This window comes from Carassius auratus, chromosome 35 (assembly GCF_003368295.1).
Source record: "Carassius auratus strain Wakin chromosome 35, ASM336829v1, whole genome shotgun sequence".
Lineage (NCBI taxonomy): Eukaryota > Metazoa > Chordata > Actinopteri > Cypriniformes > Cyprinidae > Carassius > Carassius auratus.
The window spans coordinates 11,669,885-11,692,850 of record NC_039277.1 but is presented as its reverse complement, the minus strand read 5'-3'; the positions used below and the strand labels follow the sequence as shown (position 1 = coordinate 11,692,850).

The 22,966-nt window shown below is 36.7% G+C and overlaps 1 protein-coding gene across 2 annotated transcripts; it reads right to left on the bottom strand.

Moving 5' to 3' along the window:
* Window positions 1–4,165: 4,165 nt before the first annotated feature.
* LOC113054401 (protein Wnt-11-like) lies at window positions 4,166–15,101 on the bottom strand. 2 transcript variants are annotated; one of them, XM_026219932.1, is made up of 6 exons: window positions 14,854–15,101; window positions 13,274–13,487; window positions 11,283–11,509; window positions 9,836–10,116; window positions 9,267–9,559; window positions 4,166–5,428 (listed from the first exon to the last, which is right to left on the bottom strand). In XM_026219932.1, exons 2-6 carry the CDS (start codon window positions 13,354–13,356, stop codon window positions 5,254–5,256), a joined length of 1,059 nt encoding a protein of 352 aa, XP_026075717.1. In that variant the 5' UTR covers window positions 13,357–13,487; window positions 14,854–15,101; the 3' UTR covers window positions 4,166–5,253. The 2 variants fall into 2 exon arrangements, with proteins under 2 accessions (XP_026075717.1, XP_026075716.1); XM_026219931.1 differs by having other exon boundaries at window positions 13,274–13,484.
* Between the last annotated feature and the right edge of the window lie 7,865 nt (window positions 15,102–22,966).

Here is a 22,966-nt window from a genome sequence, read left to right as displayed (position 1 = left end):
CATGCCAACACAAAAGGGCAGCCGGCAGTTTATGGTCTCCGCTGACATTTACTCAACAGATTTCGGCTCCTCTCCATTAAACTGTTCTTTCTGTTCTCTATCACACCATTAAACTTCTCCCTTTCTTCCTCTGTCACACGGGTCATTTCGAGTGTGAAGCAATCAGAGAGCAAGAAAGCCAGTCAACTTGCCTTTAACAATAATTAGTTCCTCTGTACGGCGGAACAATCTGCCTTTTGCCGAGCACCAAAAGGATTCTGCTGTTTAGGAGACATTAGCTGCTGTAACAAAGGGGGTCCCGGCCTTTGGAGCCATTCGCCTCACATTAGCTTTCAGTCCTGCTTCCGTTTCAGCCTGGCTTTGAGTCAGGACACAGCGATGGGAGAAATCTCCCTGTGAGTTTGAGCTGCACACATTATGCTCCCATCCCAGCCTAATCCTGCTTTTACAGGGGTCAAAATAAGGTCAATCCTCAGAGCATTCACACTGGACATGATGCTGGGGATTGTGCACGCATCTAAAGACGGAAATCTCACACATTGAGGAACTTACAAAAAAATGTAAAATCTTAGTCAGATCCAATATCTTAAAAGTATAAACTGTTTCTGTTTCATTCTGTTTTGCCATGAAAAACTTATATAAATTGAGTTAAAAATTATTCATGAAGCCAAAAGTCTTAAATTTCAGCTTGTGCATAGCAGGGCAAATTTAGGCAGAGAAAACCAAATAAATTAAATAATGAATCAATTATATATCAATTATGTACCTATATATATATATATATATATATATATATACACACACACACACACACACACACACACACACACACGCACACACGCGCACACACACACACACACACACACACACACATTAGGTGATCAGGCCACAACTGGAGAAATAACATTCCTAAACTCCTGAATTGAATTAAACTTAATCTACTGAAATGAAGCCATGATATTCAAGCCAAATCAAATATATTTATTTAGGTGATTTATGATATTTTTATAAGGTACATTTTCAGTACCTCTATATTTAGGCATACAGTTGGCATTCTCTTGTCTTATAAGAAGTAAAATATGATGTAAATTAGATCAAATTTGTTTTTAGCCAAGTACACACCCTGATAAATTAAAAATGTTTTAGACTGGGATGCACAATAATGATATATGACCATAACAAAAAAAGGCAATATTATTGTATTATAAATTATCAGCACAGCAGTTTGCAGTACACTCTCTTTTCTGCCTGGTTAGAGAAAAATTATTAAACATTTTCCACATCTTTTCTACTGTACATTATTATGTTTTGTTGCAAGTAGAATTCTATACAGATTTTATTTTTCAAAAACTAAACATTTACACAGGACATTTAACTTTGACATTTTTCACTGAATCTTTTTTTTGTAAATTCCACAAATAATGTCAAAGAAATTACAAATAAATACATTTTAAGTAAAAAAAAAACAACTAATCATTTTTCTTTTGTTGCATTCTTTTTATTGGTTGTTAACATATTGTTTTGTAGTTGTTATGTAGTTATTTGATTGTTGCTAGGGTGTTTTGAAATATGCACACAACAAAGTGTAATACTTTAAAAAGTATGTAGTAAATATGAGCAATAATAAAAGTGATGCTTGCTTTAGCAAACACTGTTAACAATATATATTTATAATATCAGACACAATGTTCTTGACAACAGCCTGAAAAATATCAGTATCTGCCAAAATTTCTATTTCTGTTTTGTTTCCATTAGTTACTTGTGTTAGATTAGTATCCCACACATCCAACTCATGACAGGAAGACCATTGCACTCTTTTAAAGGTATGTGTGACAGGTATGGCTACACTAGCAAAGAGAGTAAGTGTGAGAGAAAGACTGTGGGACCTCCACATTCACAGTGCAGTGTTTGTTGTCCTCTTTTACCGGGGTACACTGTCATGTGTCTTCTCACTCATCAATTGAGAGTCCCTATTATAGGTGATAGCTCAGGCCTCTTTGACAGAGAGAAGACAGGGGTGACTAACACCCCAAACCCCCACCATTAGCTGCCAGGATAGGGCACACAACTGACAGAGGTGTCATTGAATCTGTCGACAGAACTAGTTGTGGGTGCCGAGGTAACCCTCCCATCAGCACAAGAAGGTTATTTCCTCTGTGCCCTACCTACCTACCTACCCCCTCAAACAGGCCCAAACTTAGATACACATATACACGGACATGCAGTGCCATTCAACACCACGAATGACTTTGTCCATGCTAACCCAATATGCTGTCCTTTGATTGAGCATGTGAAGTTTTAGTTGATTTAAAGTCTGGGACAGTTTGCAACTTATTCTGGACAAGAACTGCCCACTTAAAAAGGCAGAGATCATATAATTGTTACGACGAAAAAAATGCAAAATACAGTGCTGCAGTATATGAATAGCATTGAAAACATTGAAGAAAACAAATTAAATAAATGTAGACTTGAGTCAAATTTTATTTTACCGTAATCCCCAAGTAATACTATGATGCAGAATTATTGAATTTCGGCAAGGAGATTCTCAAATCTTATAATGTTTGGCCTTAAACGCCAAATGTAATACATTTGGGCAGTTATGTAGTGTATGCAATGTGCAATATAAATAATTGAGATACAGTATGTTGATAACTATGTTCTGTCATAAGACTTTTGTTATGTGAGTTGGGAACGAATCATTCGATTTAACCAGATCTTTTTGGTTCAAAAAGATCCGGTTACATTGAAAGATTTGTTCGTGAATCGGATGTAACAAAATGCTTTGTTTTGAACTCTCTCACAACAGACACGGAAGACAATGCTGAATAAAGTCGTAGTTTTTGCTATTTTTGGACCAAAATGTATTTTCGATGCTTCTAAAAATGTCACATGGACTACTTTGAAGATGTTTTTCTTACCTTTCTGGACATGGACAGTAGACCGTACACACAGCTTCAATGGAGGGACTGAGAGCTCTCGGACTAAATCTAAAATATCTTAAACTGTGTTCCGAAGATAAACGGAGGTCTTACGGGTTTGAAACAACATGAGGGTAAGTTAATAATGAAATAATTTTGCTATTTGGGTGAACTATCCCTTTAAGTTCATAGCCCTAATCTGCATTGAAAGTGTGGTTCAACACTGATACAGAGAACAGGATGTAATGAGCTCACTTACTATTTGCAATTGTATTTGGTTTACAGTCGACTTGAAATGTGATGTACAAGCACGTCTTTTGCTCCTCAGCAGTCCCTCTTTACAAATTATTTTCTGTTACAGGATTTTCCTCGGCATGTATGAAGACAGCAGCGTTGTTCTTGGCTCGAGAGCAGTCTCAGCATGAAAAACCCTCATGAGTCCATGACAACAGTTTGGCTGGCTAACAAGGCAAAACTGTTCTATGCATGAACGGTGCAGTTTCATCATTAAAATCTTTTCAGAATACATGCTAATCACCCCCACACTGATTTCATGACTACCGCAAACAAAAAACTGTACATCTCCAATGTTTAACCGGCCTCCCTGTCTAGTGTTGCATTGTCTGCTTTTCTGGCCAAGATTGTCCTCTTACAATCTCGGTCAACATGGAGAACAAGTGCTTCCCTGGTGGTGCTCATGACCTCAGTGTTAAAACATAGCTAAAGCCAAGAGGCTCGTCTTAACTCGAAACCTCTGGAAAATCCCTTTCCGCCCTGGTCATACCATGAGAAGCAATTACGGGAGAAATTTGAACGTTATAAAGAATTGAGCCTGAATTCTTTTTATGTAACGTTTCGCTCCATTTACATTATCTTCTCTGTTGTAAAAACTGAATAAAACAAGTTGTATTTACATGCCCCTGAATAATGGACAATTAAACACTGGAAAGTGTTGAGCTCATTGTGCCAAACACAAGGTTTTGCTAGCACTAGCACGTTGCTATTTATTAGGCTATGGTGTCCAAACAAACACTTTCCCATGGTTTTTGAGTTTGAGAGACTGGTTCCTGTGTGCTGTTAATCGGAACAATAACAAGTGTGAGATGATTTATAGAAGTGTCATGCGTAATTGTGCTAAATTGTTATTTGCTCAAGACAAGGAACTTAAATTAGTGACAACTATGTTTTTGCAATCAGTCTTGCTCAATGTCTCATGAAAGTCCATAAAAGAAAAAAGGAGTATCAGGTTTAAAAGGTAAAGATTTTTAATTAGTTCATAAATATTTTCTTTTTTAATTCAGCATACAAAAATGACTATGTACATCCACAGATAAGTGGTTCACGAAGACCGTTATGGGTGACCCACATATTCTGTTCACATGCTCAGAGAGGTTTGGCATTTGAATGTCAGCATTTTTTTTTATGTTGAGTAAAAATATAACAAGGCACAACACATATAGTCCAAAGTCCTCGTTGATATATTTGGAACAAATTACAGGTATTCTCCCTCTAGAACTGAAGTAACCAACCAACAGATGGAAGCCATTGCAAAGTTCCTCATTCAAAAGCCACATTTGAAGTTCCCTTTCCGTGTTCAGCAATTTCTTTATCTCGTCAGTCTATTAAACAAAAACAAATGTGGTGAAAAAAAAGTACCATCTGAGTTTAGAGGTCTTAATCCCTTAGAACTTGGAATGTGGAATCCTCTGGAATGTCAAGCAATTCTGAAGGTTCTAAAAAGAGTCCTGAAAATCAAGGCCTTGCCAAAAACTGGGAAGATGTACCTTTTAAAAACAATTAAAATAAAAACGGACCCAGGTATTGTGTAAGAAAATAGACTTTTAAGATCTGGATAAAGGAGCATATGTTCTAATGTTTCAAAAAATGAGGAGTAAAAATCCTCTTGAGGACGGCGAGCTGGGTGTTTTTAACAAAAAAAACATAAAAGATAAAGTCCAGCTTCTGAGTTTCTTTATAAAAGTTCATAAAGCCCAAAACAAACCATGTCTTCTCAAAAACACATAAGCTGGAAAAGCATAAGACAAAAGAAAGGCTTGTTGGTAACATGCTTTGGTTATTTGTTGGAAAATTAACTCAGGTAGACAAAGGTTATGCTCCACACCCAGGCTGAATATATCTAGAATAGAATCAAGTCTTGAATTTTTCAGCTCGTTCAACCACAAAGTCTGGGAATTCGAATGAGAATTCTGTCCAGTTCTGTTACAATGAGTAGAGCGCATTCCAGATCTCCTTTAGATTAGTTTAGCTGAGAATAGGTACGTGTGGCGGGGATCGGGACAATTGTTGGAGATGACTGTAGAGATGGAGAGCCACCTCATTTGCACACGTATTTCTCCACAGTCCTCTCACACTTCTTGCACGTGACATAGCAGCACCAGTGGTATTTGCAGTGGCATCGCTCCACCACTCTCTCTGAGTACGGGTTGTGTCCCCTGCCACAGCACATCAGATCACAGCTGTCACTTCCGCTGGAGGTTTTATTGCACTGCCTGCAGAAGAAACAGACAAAAAGAACTTTATAGTACATGCTGTACAACCAAAAAACTCAGAAACTTTATAAATAAAAAAAAAAAAAAAAAAAACCTTATTGTTGTCAGTGGGTTGACAACAATCATCCATAAGGAATGCTTTTGTTATTGGACTTTTACACACACACACACACACACACACACATATATATCTTAAAAACACAATGCTTTTAGTCCAACAAAGCACATACAATTTTGGGTAAAACATATTTTTTTAGAAATAGCTTTTCTATTATTTTATATGAGATAATTTTTTTATCAGCATATCATATTGAGGAATATTTTTGATAGAAAAATCAGCAAAAATATTTTTTATAGTTTTCTATGATTTCTTTGTTTTTTTTTTATATAAATGTTATATTTGTCTTATAGTTTGTATATAATATATTTGATTGTTTTTATCAAATATATATTTATATTTAGTTTTTTAAGCCAAAATTAAGTTCTACACTTTTCAATACTGAGGAATTATATTTATTTGAGAAAAATCCGTGGAATTTTCAACATTAAGTGAACACTGAGTGAATTGTATTTACGTACTTAGATAAATAAATAAATAAATAAATGTACTGACTAGTTAGTTAGTTGTTAGACAGCTAACTTATACATAATCCAAACTGTTTTGTACATGGAACTTCAAAAACATGACTAAAAAAAATACATTCACACAAATAGATGACAAAACATTTCTCTGTGACCATGAGCGAAATTGCTAAACATAAGCTTCTTTTCAAACCAAGGTAAAAAATTTAAGCTCAACCACATATTAAACCAGCAGCACTGAACATTCTTATATCTCGTTTTAAGAGCCAGTTCATTCGTACCCAGGGAACGTGTTCTCTTGCATTTAAGTGGATCCTGCAGACATGTACTGAAGCCTGGGGCATCTTGAGCAATGAATAGCCCTGTCATAAATCACGCTCTATACACTAGGGGTCGGCCTGTGTGTAGCCCTCTCCACATAAGTGCATTGTTTTATAATTGTGTGGTATTAATGCTCAGGGTGCTGAGAGACAGACAAGAGCGGATGGCTACTACAGAACCAGAGAGAGGTGAAGAATGCTGTTATTTAAAACTAAAGTAAAAGTTTCTCTCAGGTCAGTGCTGAAAGAATAGAAAGGCAAGTAAACATGCATTATGACTCAATGAGTAGCATATGTTCAATGCTGACCTGGACCAGTGTGGAGTTATATAGTCAAACAGTTTCTAATTCATGAAGAGACCTTTCAAAAAATGTAATGAGAAAGAAAAAGAAGTCTAAATTTAGTATATTTTGCTTCCAAAGTCCTAACATCTCTAAAGTGATCATCAGTTTAACAATATAACAGCTGTGAGCAGAACCATACCTCAAAGTGGAAAAACATTTTATAACATATCTTTTAAATAGCACTCAGTCACTCAGAGATTGCTTCCAATGCACTAATTTCATTAATAGCAGTCTTGTGGCCCACAAAGCAGCATGAGGAACAGGGAGAGAAATGTAACCTCAGATAAGATATGTTCCGGGCTTCTCTAAGCTTGTCATTTGGACTCTACCCATCTCTCATCACCAAATCCGATTAGAGAAGCCATCTCCGCAGGTCTAGTTAGGGTAACACTCATGGCTCATTATCTTAAGACCCTTCAAATCACAAAGAGAGGATGTGCAATGATAGCAGCTTCCTGACTTCATAGGTGAATCTCAAAAAAATAAAATAATAAAATAAATCCCAAGTACATTTCACTACAACACTGAAATAAAAAAGAAAAATAGAAAGAAATGTTTACATTTATAATAAAATTTAATGATGAAAATGAAAATGTTTTTTAATAATTAAAATTTATTTTTTTTAGAAAATATATGTTCGTTAAATAATATAAAATAATGCATTTTCATAAAATTTGCATTGCCATAATTTGTATGAACATTTTACTCAGAACTGACATATAATAATTTAACAATTCTCATTAGATTCTTAATACTGGCATTACAGAAATAAGAATGGGCTTTTTTTTTCTAATGGGAAGTGTGCTTAGTTGTCACAACACCACATATTTTCTTCATTCTTTCTGGTGATTTTAGTTTAAAACATGACCTGGATTTCACAGAGTTCGTGAGATTCACCCCCGTTGTGTGGTATAATTATAATAACTGACCTTCTGTAAAATTGACATCAAAACACAGCACAATTGAATGCGAGGACAGCAGGTGTTGTATTCACGTTTTAGAGGCAGGTATGGGGTGATAGGAGTGCTAAACCCCCTACAAAACAGAGACCACCATGGAACCAACATGTGCGACACACACAGTTCCCTGTTGACGTTCTCTATTGATTACAAAACACACCAGTCTTGTGACCAAGTGCCAAGCACTAAATTTATGAACAGAGAGCACGTGTGAGTACTCTTATCAGCACTAAAGCTGAGGATGTATACTGTGTGATGAGTGCACCTGACATACAGCATGTATCTAGGTTATCAGTGCACTGACCTATAATTCCTATAAAAGCCTAAACGCTTACAGTGTTCAGCTGTAAATATTGAGTTTAAGAGTTTTAAAACTAACAGTACTGACTCTACAATTTGACTGAATGAGCAGCTTTCAAAGAAATGTGTAACTCGTACTGAAGTCCCAAATTTTACTCGGTGACCATCTTGGCAACAAATCAACAATAAAATGTGTAACCACCAGTATATTATTAAATGTTTCTTCTATAGCTCCAATTACACACGAACACACACACACACACACACACACACACACACACACACACACACACACACACACACACACAGACACACGCACACAAAATACTACAGGAAAAAAAATAAACATATCATTTACATTTTTTATTATTGTTATTTTTATTAAAATAATAAACAAAGAAAAAAATATTAGAAATACAATTATTATTATTATTTTACAGACATTAATGTCTTTTATTGCTGCTGCCACCATTTTTGGAGCTAGCTAAGACTGATTTCCCCATTCATTCCATAAAGCTTAGTCAAAAAAAGAGACACGGAGCACATTAAAACGCAAACATAACAAAAGCGAGGAAGCTGAGGTTATTCCATTCTTACCTAAATCTACACCTGAGTCTCTGCTGATAAAGCAATAGGAAATAAGCAGGAAGAATTCATTGTCGTGCTAATCTGTGTGTGCAGAGCTGCTATCAGCTGAGAGCCCTTAGCTCTGGGAATAGCAGCATTACTCACAGACAGACTGTGATAACAGTAAAGAGGACACAGTCACTCTGGACATGTCAGAGACACACGTGTACACACACACACACACACACTCACAGTCCGGCTTTATCAGGGATTTTCAAGAGATATCTTATGAAGTGACAATGAATAACCCATAATAAAAAACATTTCAAGACATGCGCATTGTGTTTAGAGACTACCTGTCAAGTTATAATAGTTCTTAAAATGTGGAATAGTTTCCTTCTCTGATCAGCAATAAATCATAAAGTTAAAAACAAGGCTTTTAGAGTTAGTTAAATTTGATTCTGGTTATATCAGCTTTTCTGGACTTAAGTTGGTTTACAATGTTTACAAGTTAAGATGTGGTTTCATGATCAGTCATTACCGCCAAGTACTGTGTCTTTTCCACTTTCTACTACAAATGATTGATATGAATGGACATCATTGGAATATTTAAGAAAAAATTAAATCATTTAATGAAATAAAAATAAATATTTTTGCATTAGAGGCTGTGAATATATTGTCACAGAATTTATAAACCTGACCTAAGTGGGCTAGCAAAAAAGAAACTGTTGAGCAGTGATGTAATTTGTTAATTAGTTAGTCTCACCTGTCCTGAGTGCCGAAAGAGCCCAACTTGTCATTCTTTGTGCAATAATCCGGTGAACTCTGCAGATAAACCAGCTCATTCTCTCGGACTGGCCGGATGTCGATGTCTTTGGGGACGAGTTGCTTGCGTGTACCCATAGGCCGATGAACCACCTTAGTGGCTGACAAGTACTTGGTCTTTAGGTCCATGGCGATGTCCTTCAGATCCTGTAAGCCTCTCCAGCAAGTCCGAATGGAGCAAGAACCAGAAACACCGTGGCATTTGCACTTCATGACCAGAGCGTCTCGCAAGGCCTGCATTAGGCGGAAAAGTGGGATGGATTCAGATGAAAGTAATGAAAAATAATAATAAAATTACATGCAACATATTGGTGAATTTGGACAGCTTTTGCTCATTAAACCTCATGCATCAAATAAAGAAAAAAAAATATCCAATCAGACTTGCAATAACCCATTTTCATTTTAAGGTTTATTATTCCTATCAGACTCCATGCCTGGCAGATTAAGTCATGTGACTGGCTTTTCTAGTGAATCATTGATGCCACATGGTTTCTGTGTGGCAACGCTTACCTGTCTGCCCACTTCACTATTGTGAAGATGCATCAGCTTGTTGGCATTCGAGCCAGACTTCTTCTTCATCTTCATTGGGGCATCAGAAAACTTGGAGCCCATGAGGAGACCATAATGCAGGTTATCAGCACAGCCGCCCCACCTGTACCCAGGCTCTGGTATTTCACCTGCAATCGGACCACACGAGCACAACCTCAGGTCTCCGGAGGTGCATGCCCGTGCTATAGTGTGACTTATAGTGGCTGCGGAGAGTGCATATACAAATGCAGATTCCCTCGTTCCTGAAAGACGGCAAAAAAATAAAAAGAGATTAAAATTTGTTTTTTACACTAAAAAAAAAGAAGACATGAAATCGGACTTTTTTTCCCTTAGAAAAAAAGCAACACAGAGCAAAATGAGAAACCTGTCAGTATTCAGTATGAAAGGATAATGGCAGAGATTATGGAACTGTTCTAACAGTGCACATAAGTCATGATAATAGGTGTAGAAACAGGTGCAACTTGACCCCGTACAAGGTACATCAAAGGCCGCCAGTGCTTTTTGACAAATGCAAACAGTATGCAGGAAAAGTCGTCATACAACCAGATTTAGTCTGACCATCTCCGGCATTTGGATCATGCTAAATGCTTGTAATAAATAAATAAGGAGGACGATTAAACCAACTGTCAAAGCGTAGCATGCAAGTGTCACCACTGTGAGGAAATTCAAGATGTGATGCTGCGTCATTAATCCACAGAAAACCAGGTTGACTATCCCTTTTGTTTTATTTCGTTGATTTCATATATTTTTAGATGGTTGACAGCTGAAAATCACATCTGTGCTGCAGGGGTCATACACAGGGTAAAACCGTAGGCTTTAAATGACTGTGAAACTAGGAAAAAAGGCAATTCTCTGTCCATTACTGACTAACTCGCTCAAAAGCATCTCTCATTGAATAGAATGGATCCTTTTGTTTGTCCTCACAGTAAATGCTGCTCCTCTATGAAGCCTCTCATCAAAAGGAGCATGAGAAAGAAGAGAGGAGCAAGAATTCTGCGGGTCGGAGGTTTCTGGGTGGGCAGGGGTATGATTTCTTTTATCATGAAGCGAGGCACTTAGGCCGAATTGCAGCTTTTAACTGGAATAGTCTGTGTTACCCGGAGCAAGAGTGTTTAAAGATCACTGTAGGGTGCTTTTTAAACCATTGCCCTCATTAAGTTTTCCTTAAACAGTTAGATGGGTTCCTCAGACCTATTAAGGCCTGAATGGAAACCACGCTTGGGTATAAAGAGAGGTGTGTGGTTGCCTTGAAGCGGCTGGCAATGGACAGACAGCGGCCCTTTCGCTAATTTAGGGCTTGTTCTGTCTAAACAGAACATCTGTGGATAGATTTCAGAAACGCTTCACACAAAATAGACTTCAATTGGAAATAAATCCTCTTTGGACATGATTTTCCTCTGTATCTCACCTCGTTCCAGGTCCGGGAGGAATTTTGAAGCATCAATAGAGGAACAGTTCCAACGCATGTCTGCGAAGGTCTTTTGGCAGACCTTTTTAACCTCCCGTGCTGCTTGGATGATGGTTTGCATGAGTTCCAGGTTACTCCTACAGAGCAGAGCCTGAGAGGAGACGAGGCCTGGCAACGTCTTGCAGTGCTGGGTCTTGTTGATGTGTTGTGTGGTCTGCGATAGCACCCTGGATGAGAAAATGCATATGTTTTAATGAACACTGGATGTCTGTGAATTGTGTATATTGCTAGAAATTTCTTTTGAGTTATAGAAATTTAATCAAATTTTATATGACAAGTTAAACAGACCCTTGAAACATCATTAAAATGTTTGGTGTTGTGAAAAAGTGATCAAAATATTTGTGGCAAGTCTTGAATTTAAAGTGACTGAATAAAGCACAGTCAAATAAGCATGTATAAAGCCAACTGTTAAATATTAGGAACAAAGTCAATGGTTGAGATACGTTTTGAGAAAGTGTTCTCGCACGCATTTATGCTGCGGGCTAAAATTGTTCAGTGTCTCGCTCGCAAAGGCATGCAAACAACAACAACTCATTCCCAGAGATAATCAATCAAGATTAGACCAAAATGGAAGAAGATTATTTCTGCATCGCTTGGAAGCAAGAAAGGCACCAAAAAGCAATTGCCAATGGAGAAAAAAAATGGGTTTAGATGATTCGGTTATTGTTAAAAGTTTAGTGAATGTTCCATGGTAAAGCTGCTGTCGGACAATGCCACAAGACTTTTTGCAAGCTTAAGTCATAGTAGAAAATGCAAATCGTGGATTTTATCTGAGCAATTATTTCCCTGAAGCTTCTGTGACAAATAATTAAATTGAGTAAGACTTTGTAGTGAAACCTGGTGAATTCAAGCATTGTTTTACTATTCTCTTTTAGTAAAATGCACACATGTATCACTTTTCGTGAGAACCAACTAATGCCCACTCTACCATCAAAAGGCAACCAATCTTGAAATTAGTTTTCTGTGTATCTAGATGAAATGATTACATGCTGAGATACTAGCAATCTTATTTTATTGTTATACAGTACAAAAAGTGCTCAGTGCATGTTAAAATCAACAAATGTTTCAGTCACGCAGGACCTTCCTCAGTGTTCACATACTGTTGAAACGATTCATTGTTCTATTTAATTCATCACATCTCAACACATGTGTGTCTAATCAATTCAATTAATGAATCAGTAACAGGTCATTTACTTCACTGACAATTTACAAATTTAAATAACTTTTTTTTTTTGCACTTCATGAGAATAAAATAAGATTGCTAGTATCTCGGCATGTGATCCTTTTATTTGGATAAGCAGAAAACTAATTTCAAGATGAGCTTGGTTGCTTTTTGATGGATTTGACTTGAAATTGTTTTACATGTGAATGGAATTAAGTGCAAGATCCTCCATTTTTCATTTTTGATACTCAGATTAGGGGCCGCCACTTTATGTTCCATGATATGTGACTGAAAGACCCCTGTCTTAACCTCCGCACACACATACACCCTTCGTCTTTGTTATCCAGGGAACACAGGTGTTTATGGCGGCATCTGTTTCACATTTCTTGCCATGCAATATCAAGATCTTGTGCGTGCAAAATGGCCTCTTCACGACCCAATTTCTCTACCATCATGCTTTCTATCGCAATTCATCAACAGTATGATTATGTGAAAACAAAACATTCTGCTGAAATCACAAGTTGCAAGGAAATTAGTGTTGAACTGGATTAACCTCTGATTTTATAGAACTAAAATAAAATTATTTTTAGATTTATTCCTAACACTTCCAAATCCATTATTTCATTACCACAAAAACATCTTTTCCTAAGTTCCAAACGTAACCTTTTTCCATGTTGCACATGATTTGACAAATCAGTCAAACTTGACAAACATCTTGAATGCATTAAAACAGTTTCAGTATATATATAAAGAAAAAAGAGCAACTCACAGCCATCTGATTCCTGTGCACTGCTGAGACAGGAGCAGAAATGTGAGGAGACAGAGCGGGAGTGAAGGGAAGGTTCGCTTCATGCTGTACAATAAGATCCAGCTCAATCAGAAGACACTGATGCAGGTGTTGTCTGACCCACTGCTTCTTGACACAGTTCTAATTAAAAGCCAAAAGCCATGGCTCTTGTTCCTTATTTCTGTCACTTCTCCTGCTTGAAAAAATAAAATCAAAAATCAGATTCAGATTACATAGATCACATGCAGCAAACCCTAGGTTCATGTTCTACTTTGATGATTACTAATGTGCCCCAGACATACTTTGAAGATTTTAAAAAATCTATATAAAATATTTGATAGCATTACTTTTGCTCCGAATAATACTTTTGTATTTATGTTCTGTATTGTTATTATGTTATGATATTGTATTACTGTATCACTTTCATTGATGAATATAATTTAAATAAAAAAAAATACTTTGTTTATTGGTTTGTGACAAGGAGATGTAATAATAATAATAATAATAATAATAATAATAATAATAATTAAAAAGATAAATTATTATTTATTTTTTTAATAATATTTTTAAGAGTTTTAATACTCTGCATGAAAATTTCTTAAATATAGGTGTGGCAGTTTTTGGAATGTTATCAAATGTCCTCTAATTATTCCATCTGCTGTAATAGGAGGGCAATAAACAGATATGAGCTCCCAGTGGACAGGCTGTCTGGCCTCAGGCATGATGCTTTCACATACAGACAGTGATCATTCAGATTGCAGAGAGCTTTTCCCCCCTTCTGGCTATAGACCTACCCAGAAAACTATACATCAAAAGTACAATTGCAATTACAAACGTAACTATTGTATCAAACTTATTATACTTAAATGTTTTCTTCTGTTGCACTTACAACTATAATTTCAACTATTTACTTTCAGCTTTATTTTTTATCAATAACAAAATGCAAAGTGCAGGTTGTAACTTTGATTTTACGAACAAATTTGGGGCAGCAATTTTCAAATTTTCTGTTTATTTTTTAGTGTACTAAATATAAAGAAACAAATACAAAATGTAGTGTAGTTAATATCCCATGCATTATCTATCAGTCTATATATCATTCACATGGGTAGCTATACGAATCCAAAGAGTTTAATATTTCTTCAGAGCTCCTATGTATACAACCTATGTAATTGAACAAATCTCATATGAGATATAAATAACGGTTCAAGATATTAGCGATTAGCTTTTATTGTGTGTAGCTATATATAGCCTATGTAAAAGCAATAAAACAGCTCTTTCACTCTTGCTTTCTCTACGTTTGCACTTTATCTTTTATTTTTTCGCCTTGGGGAGAAACGAGGTAAACTTAAAATGTAATTAGTTCACTCGATATAACCCCTCTAGATTGTCTACAATTTAGGCACTATTGCAGATTATTGCCCTGTCAATTTATTGCATCAATGATGATGTTTAAAAGCTAAAATATCTTTGTAAATAAGTTAAGAGACGCAATAAAGCGTATCATAGGCTATTAAATCAAGAAACTTTGCGCACAATAAATGGGAACGCACTTTTATCCTCACCTTTATCAAACGGATACTGATGCCAAAAAAATACCGCTTGTGCAAAGTAATCCAAAAGTGTGTTTTATTTAAATCCAGCCCAAATTCTCTAGCCAACTGTGTTAATGTGCGTTAATCCGTTTTTGCGAAGTCCGACTGAGAATGCATCGTGCAACAGTCCACTGATAAAGAGATGCGTGTTGATTTTGCGGTGCTGTGCTGCTCGCGCGCTGGAATCTGCTGGACTGAAGGTGCAGACGGAGCTCGAGACACTATATGAGCCCGCGCGCCACTTTGATCTCGCGTTGATGTCAGGGGCCATTAGCATAACAAAGTGGTTAAGGTTTCCAAGCCAAAGAAAACGCTGAAAATATGATCTGTGACACTCTGGGATCTCGCTACTTTTGACACGGAATATCAACGTTATTCATTTATTTTTTCTTTCCAAGGCTATTTTAATTATGGGTCAGTCTTCGAAAAAGGTGCGGTTTGTGTTCCTCATAAATAGCCTATTTGTGTAAACGAGTTTGAAAAGCTAAAACCAACTCTCATACTGTAATACTGTAGGCATTTTTTTTTTATTGACAACTTAGGCTATTCCATAACTTATTTCAGTGGAAAATATACATGTATTCTTTCTATACCTTTAGATTAGGTTAGAATAAAAACAGTTGTTCATAACTATAGCTACTTTATTAAAATGATTTACTATTCCACATAATGTCATCTTTTTAAGATGTGAACCCAAGGACAAAGGTGTGATTTATTAGCGCTTAATCTCAGGGCATGATTTTAAATAGTCCACTCTGTCGCCATTATTTTCTACAGTAGTGATTTTTGGAGTGGATATTTGTTGAAATATCAGTATTAAATTCCCAACTTAATAAACTACTCATAACATCATGCCATAGGCTATATTTTAAAAGCATCAAATGGAACAGACACCCTATTACTAATTTCCAGCATCTGTAATCCATGGGAGGTGAAGTTAGTGAGAAATCGTGGGAGCGTCAATTTCAGGAAATACAATCACAGAATTCGCAATAAAGTTGGAACTATTGCAATTCTGCATGGTCCATAAAATTAAGTAGGTTATGCGGCTGTATGCCAGAGATTCCACATTCATGCCATTTAAAGTCCTGTACACAGCCCATATTGGCCACTCCAAAAACAAGGCAATTTTCCAAGCATGCTATTAATGATTTCAGCGTGATGAATGTGTCCTGATGGATGTTTCATATTAGCCACTATATGACAAAGCTTCTTCTACATTTCACACAATAAATGGTTTAAACCTCTAGAAATACTCCCAGTAGCCCATTGAAGTCCACATCTGAGCAAAGATATTTCCTAATTTATAAAAATGAGCTATTAAATTGTATTGTTGTTTTTGGTCTATAAAGAAGTATAAAAGAGTCCATTAAAGGATTCATTATCATTACAAATTGCTAATAATAAATATAAATGTGTTGAGAAAATATTGTTACAGAATAAAAAATAGGCCAGTATGTGTCCATTTATTACAGATTGCACCACACAGAATGGCCAAGTTAATATTTTAACCATCTAAGGTAACTGTCCTTTTAATAGTGTCTATGGTGTAATAAAAGTCAAGATGTTCTCTGGCCATATGCTTCTCTTATTAACCTGGCTCTCTGGTCCAAAAACGCCTCCTGCAGTGAATTCCGTAACACTCACACAAGTTTCCCTCGGTAAAACACACCACACAAGCCAATTTTCATATAACGACGCAATTAAAATACAATCATTAAGACTTTTTCCACTGTTAACAGTATCTACTGTTTTATATAAAACAGGCAATTCCACTGATTTTGTGGTTAAGTGTGTAAAGGTAGGAGTGTATTAGTTTGAAACAAAAGAGCAAGAAAGTAAAAAAAAAAAAAAAAAACATCTAAGCTAAAGTGCAAAATTAAAGAGGTCCATACACTGCATATGAAAAAATGTACATGAAATTTTGGTCCAATTCAAGTAAAGTGCTTGTAAAGTAAAATACAGTGTTTTAATAGTAAGGTCAAAGCAGATGAGCAATAAAAGTCTGCTTGTTCTAAACTAATGCACTTTTCCTACCATCTACATATTTCTTCGTAATACATGCCAAAGTTTGAATGAGGTTATTCTCTGACACTCCTCAGTATCAAAAGAAAAAGAAACCCGATGGATGTCTCTCGCTATTAAGTTGAATTGAACTGCACAGATCCCGTTTGTTCAAGGCCTTGCGTGTGTATGAGTAAACGCCAGGCGCTACTTATTATCTTGAACTGTATTTACTTATGTGCAGTAAATCAACCATTATAACCTTGATTGACCCACCGAATGCCTTTCCTTTCACCTTCTTTTGTATAATAAAACATACTGAGGGGTGTCAAGAAGACAAAATGCCACACAGACTTAAATCATTCATTCCAAAGAGGTACGCAAGAGGGGCATGATATTGGAAACTGTAGGCACAACCATTTTAGTTTAACTGATTTAAGAAATAATCTAATAAACTAATCCTCCTCTCACAGCTGAAACCAAAGCAGCAAAGAAAAGAAAATAGGGGCAGCGTGGAGCTAATCTGATACTCTTAAGAGGTACCACCGACAATTGCAGGAGCATGACATTTCCATTCGCTGCCAAGCTGCACCATTTCAGCTCTATGTAACGTGAAATGCCCTTGGAGCTCTAATCTCGACCCACAGCGATGGGAAAGCAAATATATGTATTATTTTGCTAAAAACATCTGCCCACAGCAAATTATTTAAATATGCGGGAAAGGGAATTAGCCAAGCTTAGGGGGATGTGCTGGAGATAATAGACTTTGGACTTGAATAAAAACCACACTTTTATTTTTTTTTAGATTAAATGCATTCTGAACATTGTGGATGGATGGAAGCATCAATAAATGGGTCTTGTTTTAATGTTGAAACAAACTTATTTATGATTTGTTATATGAACTAAACAAAAATATACATTCACACATCTTTCAGACAGCTAATCTTCATGCAATGTGAAGCCATAAATGGAGCATGTTTATGGAAAACTAAGTCTTACACCCGTTTTATGAGAGATGTGAAAATCATCTAGTAGCAGGGAGATGTGAATGGGCATGAACTCTTAATATCAGGTCAAACGGGACTGAAGACTGAGCAAAAGAGCAGTGACCTCTCTAGTGTGTCTGTGTTAGAGGTTTTAACACACAGGCTCTCAATTCCTTTTTATACCAGGATCAACACCACAGCCTCTTTGATCTTTCAGCCTTCTTCTACCAGCATTGAGAGTCTTACATAGCCTTAGGGTGGTGCATAGAGGGCAAGAAGGCTACTTCGGTTTATACAACTGAAATTATGCATGTGTTTGAATGAGAAAGTGTCTCTTTTTTTTATATTTTGCATTTGAAACGTTAACACAATTTAACAATTTTAGACATTTTGTTATGGCTATCCATGTGTGAAGTTTAATGTTTGCATAATGAATCATTTGCGGCAGCTTTGCCAACTGGTCCACACTATTTGTCTTCTATCCAAGACATCATGAGACACACAGTACCATTTATGCTGACACATATTCAGATCATTCATTCTGAGCTTGTTGAAGGAGTGCAGAGACACAGTGCCCCCGTCCCCTGACGTCTCGGGTCTCTGCCCTGCTCACAGCTGCCTTGTGTCTTAGTGACTGTCAGTGGCACAGAGCTAGAACTGCACGGCTACATGTGCATGTCACACTCCTGATATGCATCACAAAGATTGCAAAGTTATAAGAAGAAATAAACCTCAATCAAAGGCGAAATAAATCTGTCCTAATGCCTCTTAGTAAAAAAAAAAAGCAGTTATTACATTTTATTGTCTTGTAAATGTATTCTATAATAAAATCTCATCATTACTCATGAATTTATATTTGATACTAAACATGTATTCCTACTGAAAGTGTAAACTTCCTTTAATCTTTTTCATCTTTTATTTTGGATTAATCTGAGTGCAACCTTGTGAAAAAATATTTTTGTAAATATCATTGTACATGCATAAAATGTATTTATGATTATGAATGTGAGTGTGTGTGCAATTATAATTATAATCAAAATAATGATATGCATATGTGTACACTTCAATAATTATTTAATAATATATACCAATTTCATGTACATAAATGTGTGTGTGTGTGTGTGTATATATATATATATATATATATATATATATATATACTGTATACACACACACACACACACACACACAGCATAAAAAAAAAACTATATTAATGCAAAAGTATTTACATGTAGATAGTCTACTTGTAGGCCACCTTAACATTTAAATAATACAATTTACCCTAACTTTATATTCCAGTAAGCAATATATATTGATTTTCAGCAACGAATGGTGGGAATCATTACCCATTTGATGCAAAACATCTACACAGTACAAACAGAACACAGCAGCAATGTTGATTTGAAACATTGTTCAGCAGCTCTGTGTCTTCGATAAATACAGAATCCATTTGTTTGATGCACAAGAAAGGCAGCAGCGCCTGTTTGGTGCTGTCTGCTACGCCATGATGGAGAGTCTGTCACTGACTGGCTGTTTAAACTAAGGAGAAATGCATCATTTTGGCTGCAGCACTGTGTCCAGCCAGTTTCTTTAAGCTAAGGTGGGAGAAACTTTGTTTTGGCTGTTTTTTTTTGGCTTTTGAAACCCGTTTTAATTGGGCAATCTCATAAAAACAAATCATGACTTAATAGGCTAAACGAAGGGAAACCTAACAAACAGCTTATGTCTGCATGCCAGTATCCTGAGTTTTCTTTTTTTTTTCTGTGGCAAGCATGGTTGTGCTAAATCTTAAATATAAACAAATTACTGTTAAGGCTAACATTTAAAAAAAAAGTTTACACACATCAAGAAAGAGAACTTAAAAACAGCTCTCCACAATTAAGTTTCCTATTCAGAAACTTGTCAAAATTAATACATTTTAAATTCCATGCTTTCAGAGCACAAAAAATTGCTGGACATGCTTTCGCATCTGGGTTTGTGTGTTGCCTGCTTTTTGCTTTAAACACACTGGGACAGTCATACTCAGCAGGAGAACTTAGAGAGAAAACGTTCAGCGTCCAATTCAGACTGTTTAGAGAGTTTGGACCTGTTCTTCAGAAAGGGGCCATTTGTTTAGGACAGGCCCTCTCTCCCCTCTTTGAAAGCGATGGCCCCTTTCATGTACCAGATGGGACATACTTGTCTTACTGTATGGGGAACATGCACCCGTTTTTTTTTTTTTCTATTAAAGTCTGGTAACATTTGCTGCTTCAAGAGACGTCCCTCATATATGGTTATATACAAACTGATTTGGAAAATGACTAAACCTGCTACAAGCAGTCAACCTTTCATGAAAGCAAATTCTATAATTGTCAAACTCCATTGCTTGTCGTTGCAGTGTTGTAGCTATGTGGGGTTGTAAATCATAAAATAGGTGGGAAAGACAAGGATGTGAAGGGGAGGAACAAAGAACACTTGTTCACAAGCCAGCATGAAACATGGAAGGAGAATTAAACTATGGGTACAAACAGCAGGGGCATGAAAGGCCTTACAGACATCGCCTTGTGTGCGTCCATGTTGTCCATTTGAGTGAGCGTTACTTTTTCCTCAGTACGAGATCAAAGCTTTTACCCATCTGCAAAGGAGAATGCTGGGACAGGCGATACAGATGAGATAAAATCAGTATCACAGCGACTTTATCGGTCAGAAGAGACGTCCTTGTGGTAAGAGCATTTTCTGCTCAAAGCAAGATCAAAAGAAGCTGCTAATCAACAAAAGTGGGTGGGTTATAGAGGTTTATACAGAAGAGATCTAACCACTGTCATCAGAAATGTATCAGTAGGCGGACTGGAATACATGCTGTTACAGCAGTCCTAGCAAAAGCTAGATCAAAAACCACTGTGCAACACTAGAGCCAGAGGATTACAGTTGGCCTCAAACCACAATAATAATAACAGAACATCACATGTCTATAAAATAGCACATCAATTTTAGAATAAACGGCTAGGAGTATCTATTATACTGACACAGACACAGTGTTGGGCTTGACATTTATTTAACAACAGGTGTGACTCTGGCTATTGCCAGGAATATTGGATTGGAATATTGGATATTGGAATTAAACCATCACTAGCATTGCAAGGAAAATAAGTAATATAAAATGCAAAAATATAGGCTAATAAAAACGGTACAAATGCTAAAATAAAACAAAATGAAGAAAATAAAACAACACGCATGTATAAAGCTACACACAGGTCCTCAGATCTTTCACATGCATGTAGCAAGTGGTTAATGAATTTTATGATGTGACAACTAGTTATTTTCCAGTAGGGTCCAGTTCACACAACAGGGGTTCAAAAATGCTTATAGCAGATAGTGGCTATTCCAGCAAATGATTTGGAAGTCTTGCACATTCACAGGAAACAGCTTGCTTTTCACTTTCAGAAATAAGATGGATAGAAGCTTGTCACTCTTGGAAATTTATGCAAAAGTGTAATTATATTAAGCACTTAAATAGACACTGCATTTTGCTGCTGTGTGAAAGTGGCCTATCATAATAGCCTTTCATATGACTTGCAGAGTTTGTCGGTTTCTGAAGATTAAGAGAATTTGAATTAATGAGAGAATGGAGTAAGCTTTCTGGGTGGCAAGAGCATAGACTTGGCAAAAGTTTTGGGTCTAGATGAACAATGATCTACTAAAGTGATGGAGATTAACAGGGCAGAAAGAGGTAACAAGTAGAACAACAGATAAACTGTGCGTACACATCTGTTTTTGTTCAATAGCCTTAGGATTAAAGCAAAAAGAAACCAGAGTATCAGGGTCAGTTATAAGAACTATAGATGCTATTACTTTGCTTTCCGATCTGAAAGCAAAGTAATTCTGAGAAAAGGCTACCAGAGCGGTAACCTAATCACTCCAAATCACAAGATAATCCTACTTGTCCTCCACTCGTACAGCAGGGCATTATTCATAACAGCAGGCACTCTTAAAAGAAAATTGATGAGCGACACACATTCCTAATATTCTTGATTTATAAAGCCAAAAAGGACTTATTTCAAGAATTCTAATAGCCATATTAATCTGTCCAAGATATGCCCATTTCATCTCCAACCAGTTCCAATGTAGGTTCAGCTTTAAGTGTGGGGGAAAAAGCCGAAACACTAAAACTGCTTAAAACCTCACAGGTCAATCCATGGCTTTTAAATACAAGAGCGATCTGATATTAAAATCTAGATTTACCTGCAGAATACAATATTCAAGTGTTTCCGGATCTGACCAACATATCTGACATAGGAATAACTGAAACCAAATGCGTTATTTGTTGGTGGTTCTGAGATTTTTGCTTGGGATTGCCATCACGGAAACCTTGAAATAAAATCCTTTTAAGCCCTCTGTCTCTCTCTCAGGAGTATAGTTAAAACCATGCTGTGCATGGTCACGATTATGCACCGCCACAGGTCTTATGGCATGGCCCAACTTTGACTTCCAGCAGGAAACAAGCTCAGGAGTTCAATTAGGGCAATTCTCAGTTTGGCGGAGATTAGCAGGCGATGTAATACAATCAAACAAAGAGGGATTAAGCATATAACATACTTTTTAATCAGCAATTTGAAAGAGTACAACTGATTTTAGAACTGATTATAAGGTTACAGACAACTTAGAACTTAGAATTAAAGTGGTTATGACAAAAGCTGAATGTGGGAGTCTCTGAGAGCTCGAAGACTGGAGGACTCCAACATAATCTTGTCTGCAAACAGCGCTGCCGAGCTGCCCAGCCGACAGAGGAGACGGATCCGTTTGCTCTGTGGATGAGCTGAGGTAACACGAAGAGATAGTTCTTTTACACCGGGCTGAGCAGACACAATCAGACCCTTGTTCTGAGAGGAGGGAGAGGGCAGCTCTGTTTCGGCCGACAGAGAATACATGAGCCCTCTACAGTGTGATCAGAGCAGTGGATGCTCCAGTTGAACACACAGAGTGAAACAACATTCAGACTGAGTGCTTTTGGAGGAAAGAGAGAGGAAACGTACTAATCCCATATAGCAGTACACAAGAGGAAATGTATCTTGGCATTTCAGCTGCAGTTAATGGCTTCAGGGGTTTTAAGGCTC

Excerpts from the sequence above, each read along its gene's own strand:
- LOC113054401 (XM_026219932.1), bottom strand. The coding sequence starts at position 13,356 with ATGAAGCGAACCTTCCCTTCACTCCCGCTCTGTCTCCTCACATTTCTG. Across the intron at positions 11,510-13,273 it reads TGCACAGGAATCAGATGGCT|GGTGCTATCGCAGACCACAC; the intron begins GTGAGTTGCTCT and ends TTTCTCATCCAG. Across the intron at positions 9,560-9,835 it reads ATAGTGAAGTGGGCAGACAG|GCCTTGCGAGACGCTCTGGT; the intron begins GTAAGCGTTGCC and ends CGCCTAATGCAG.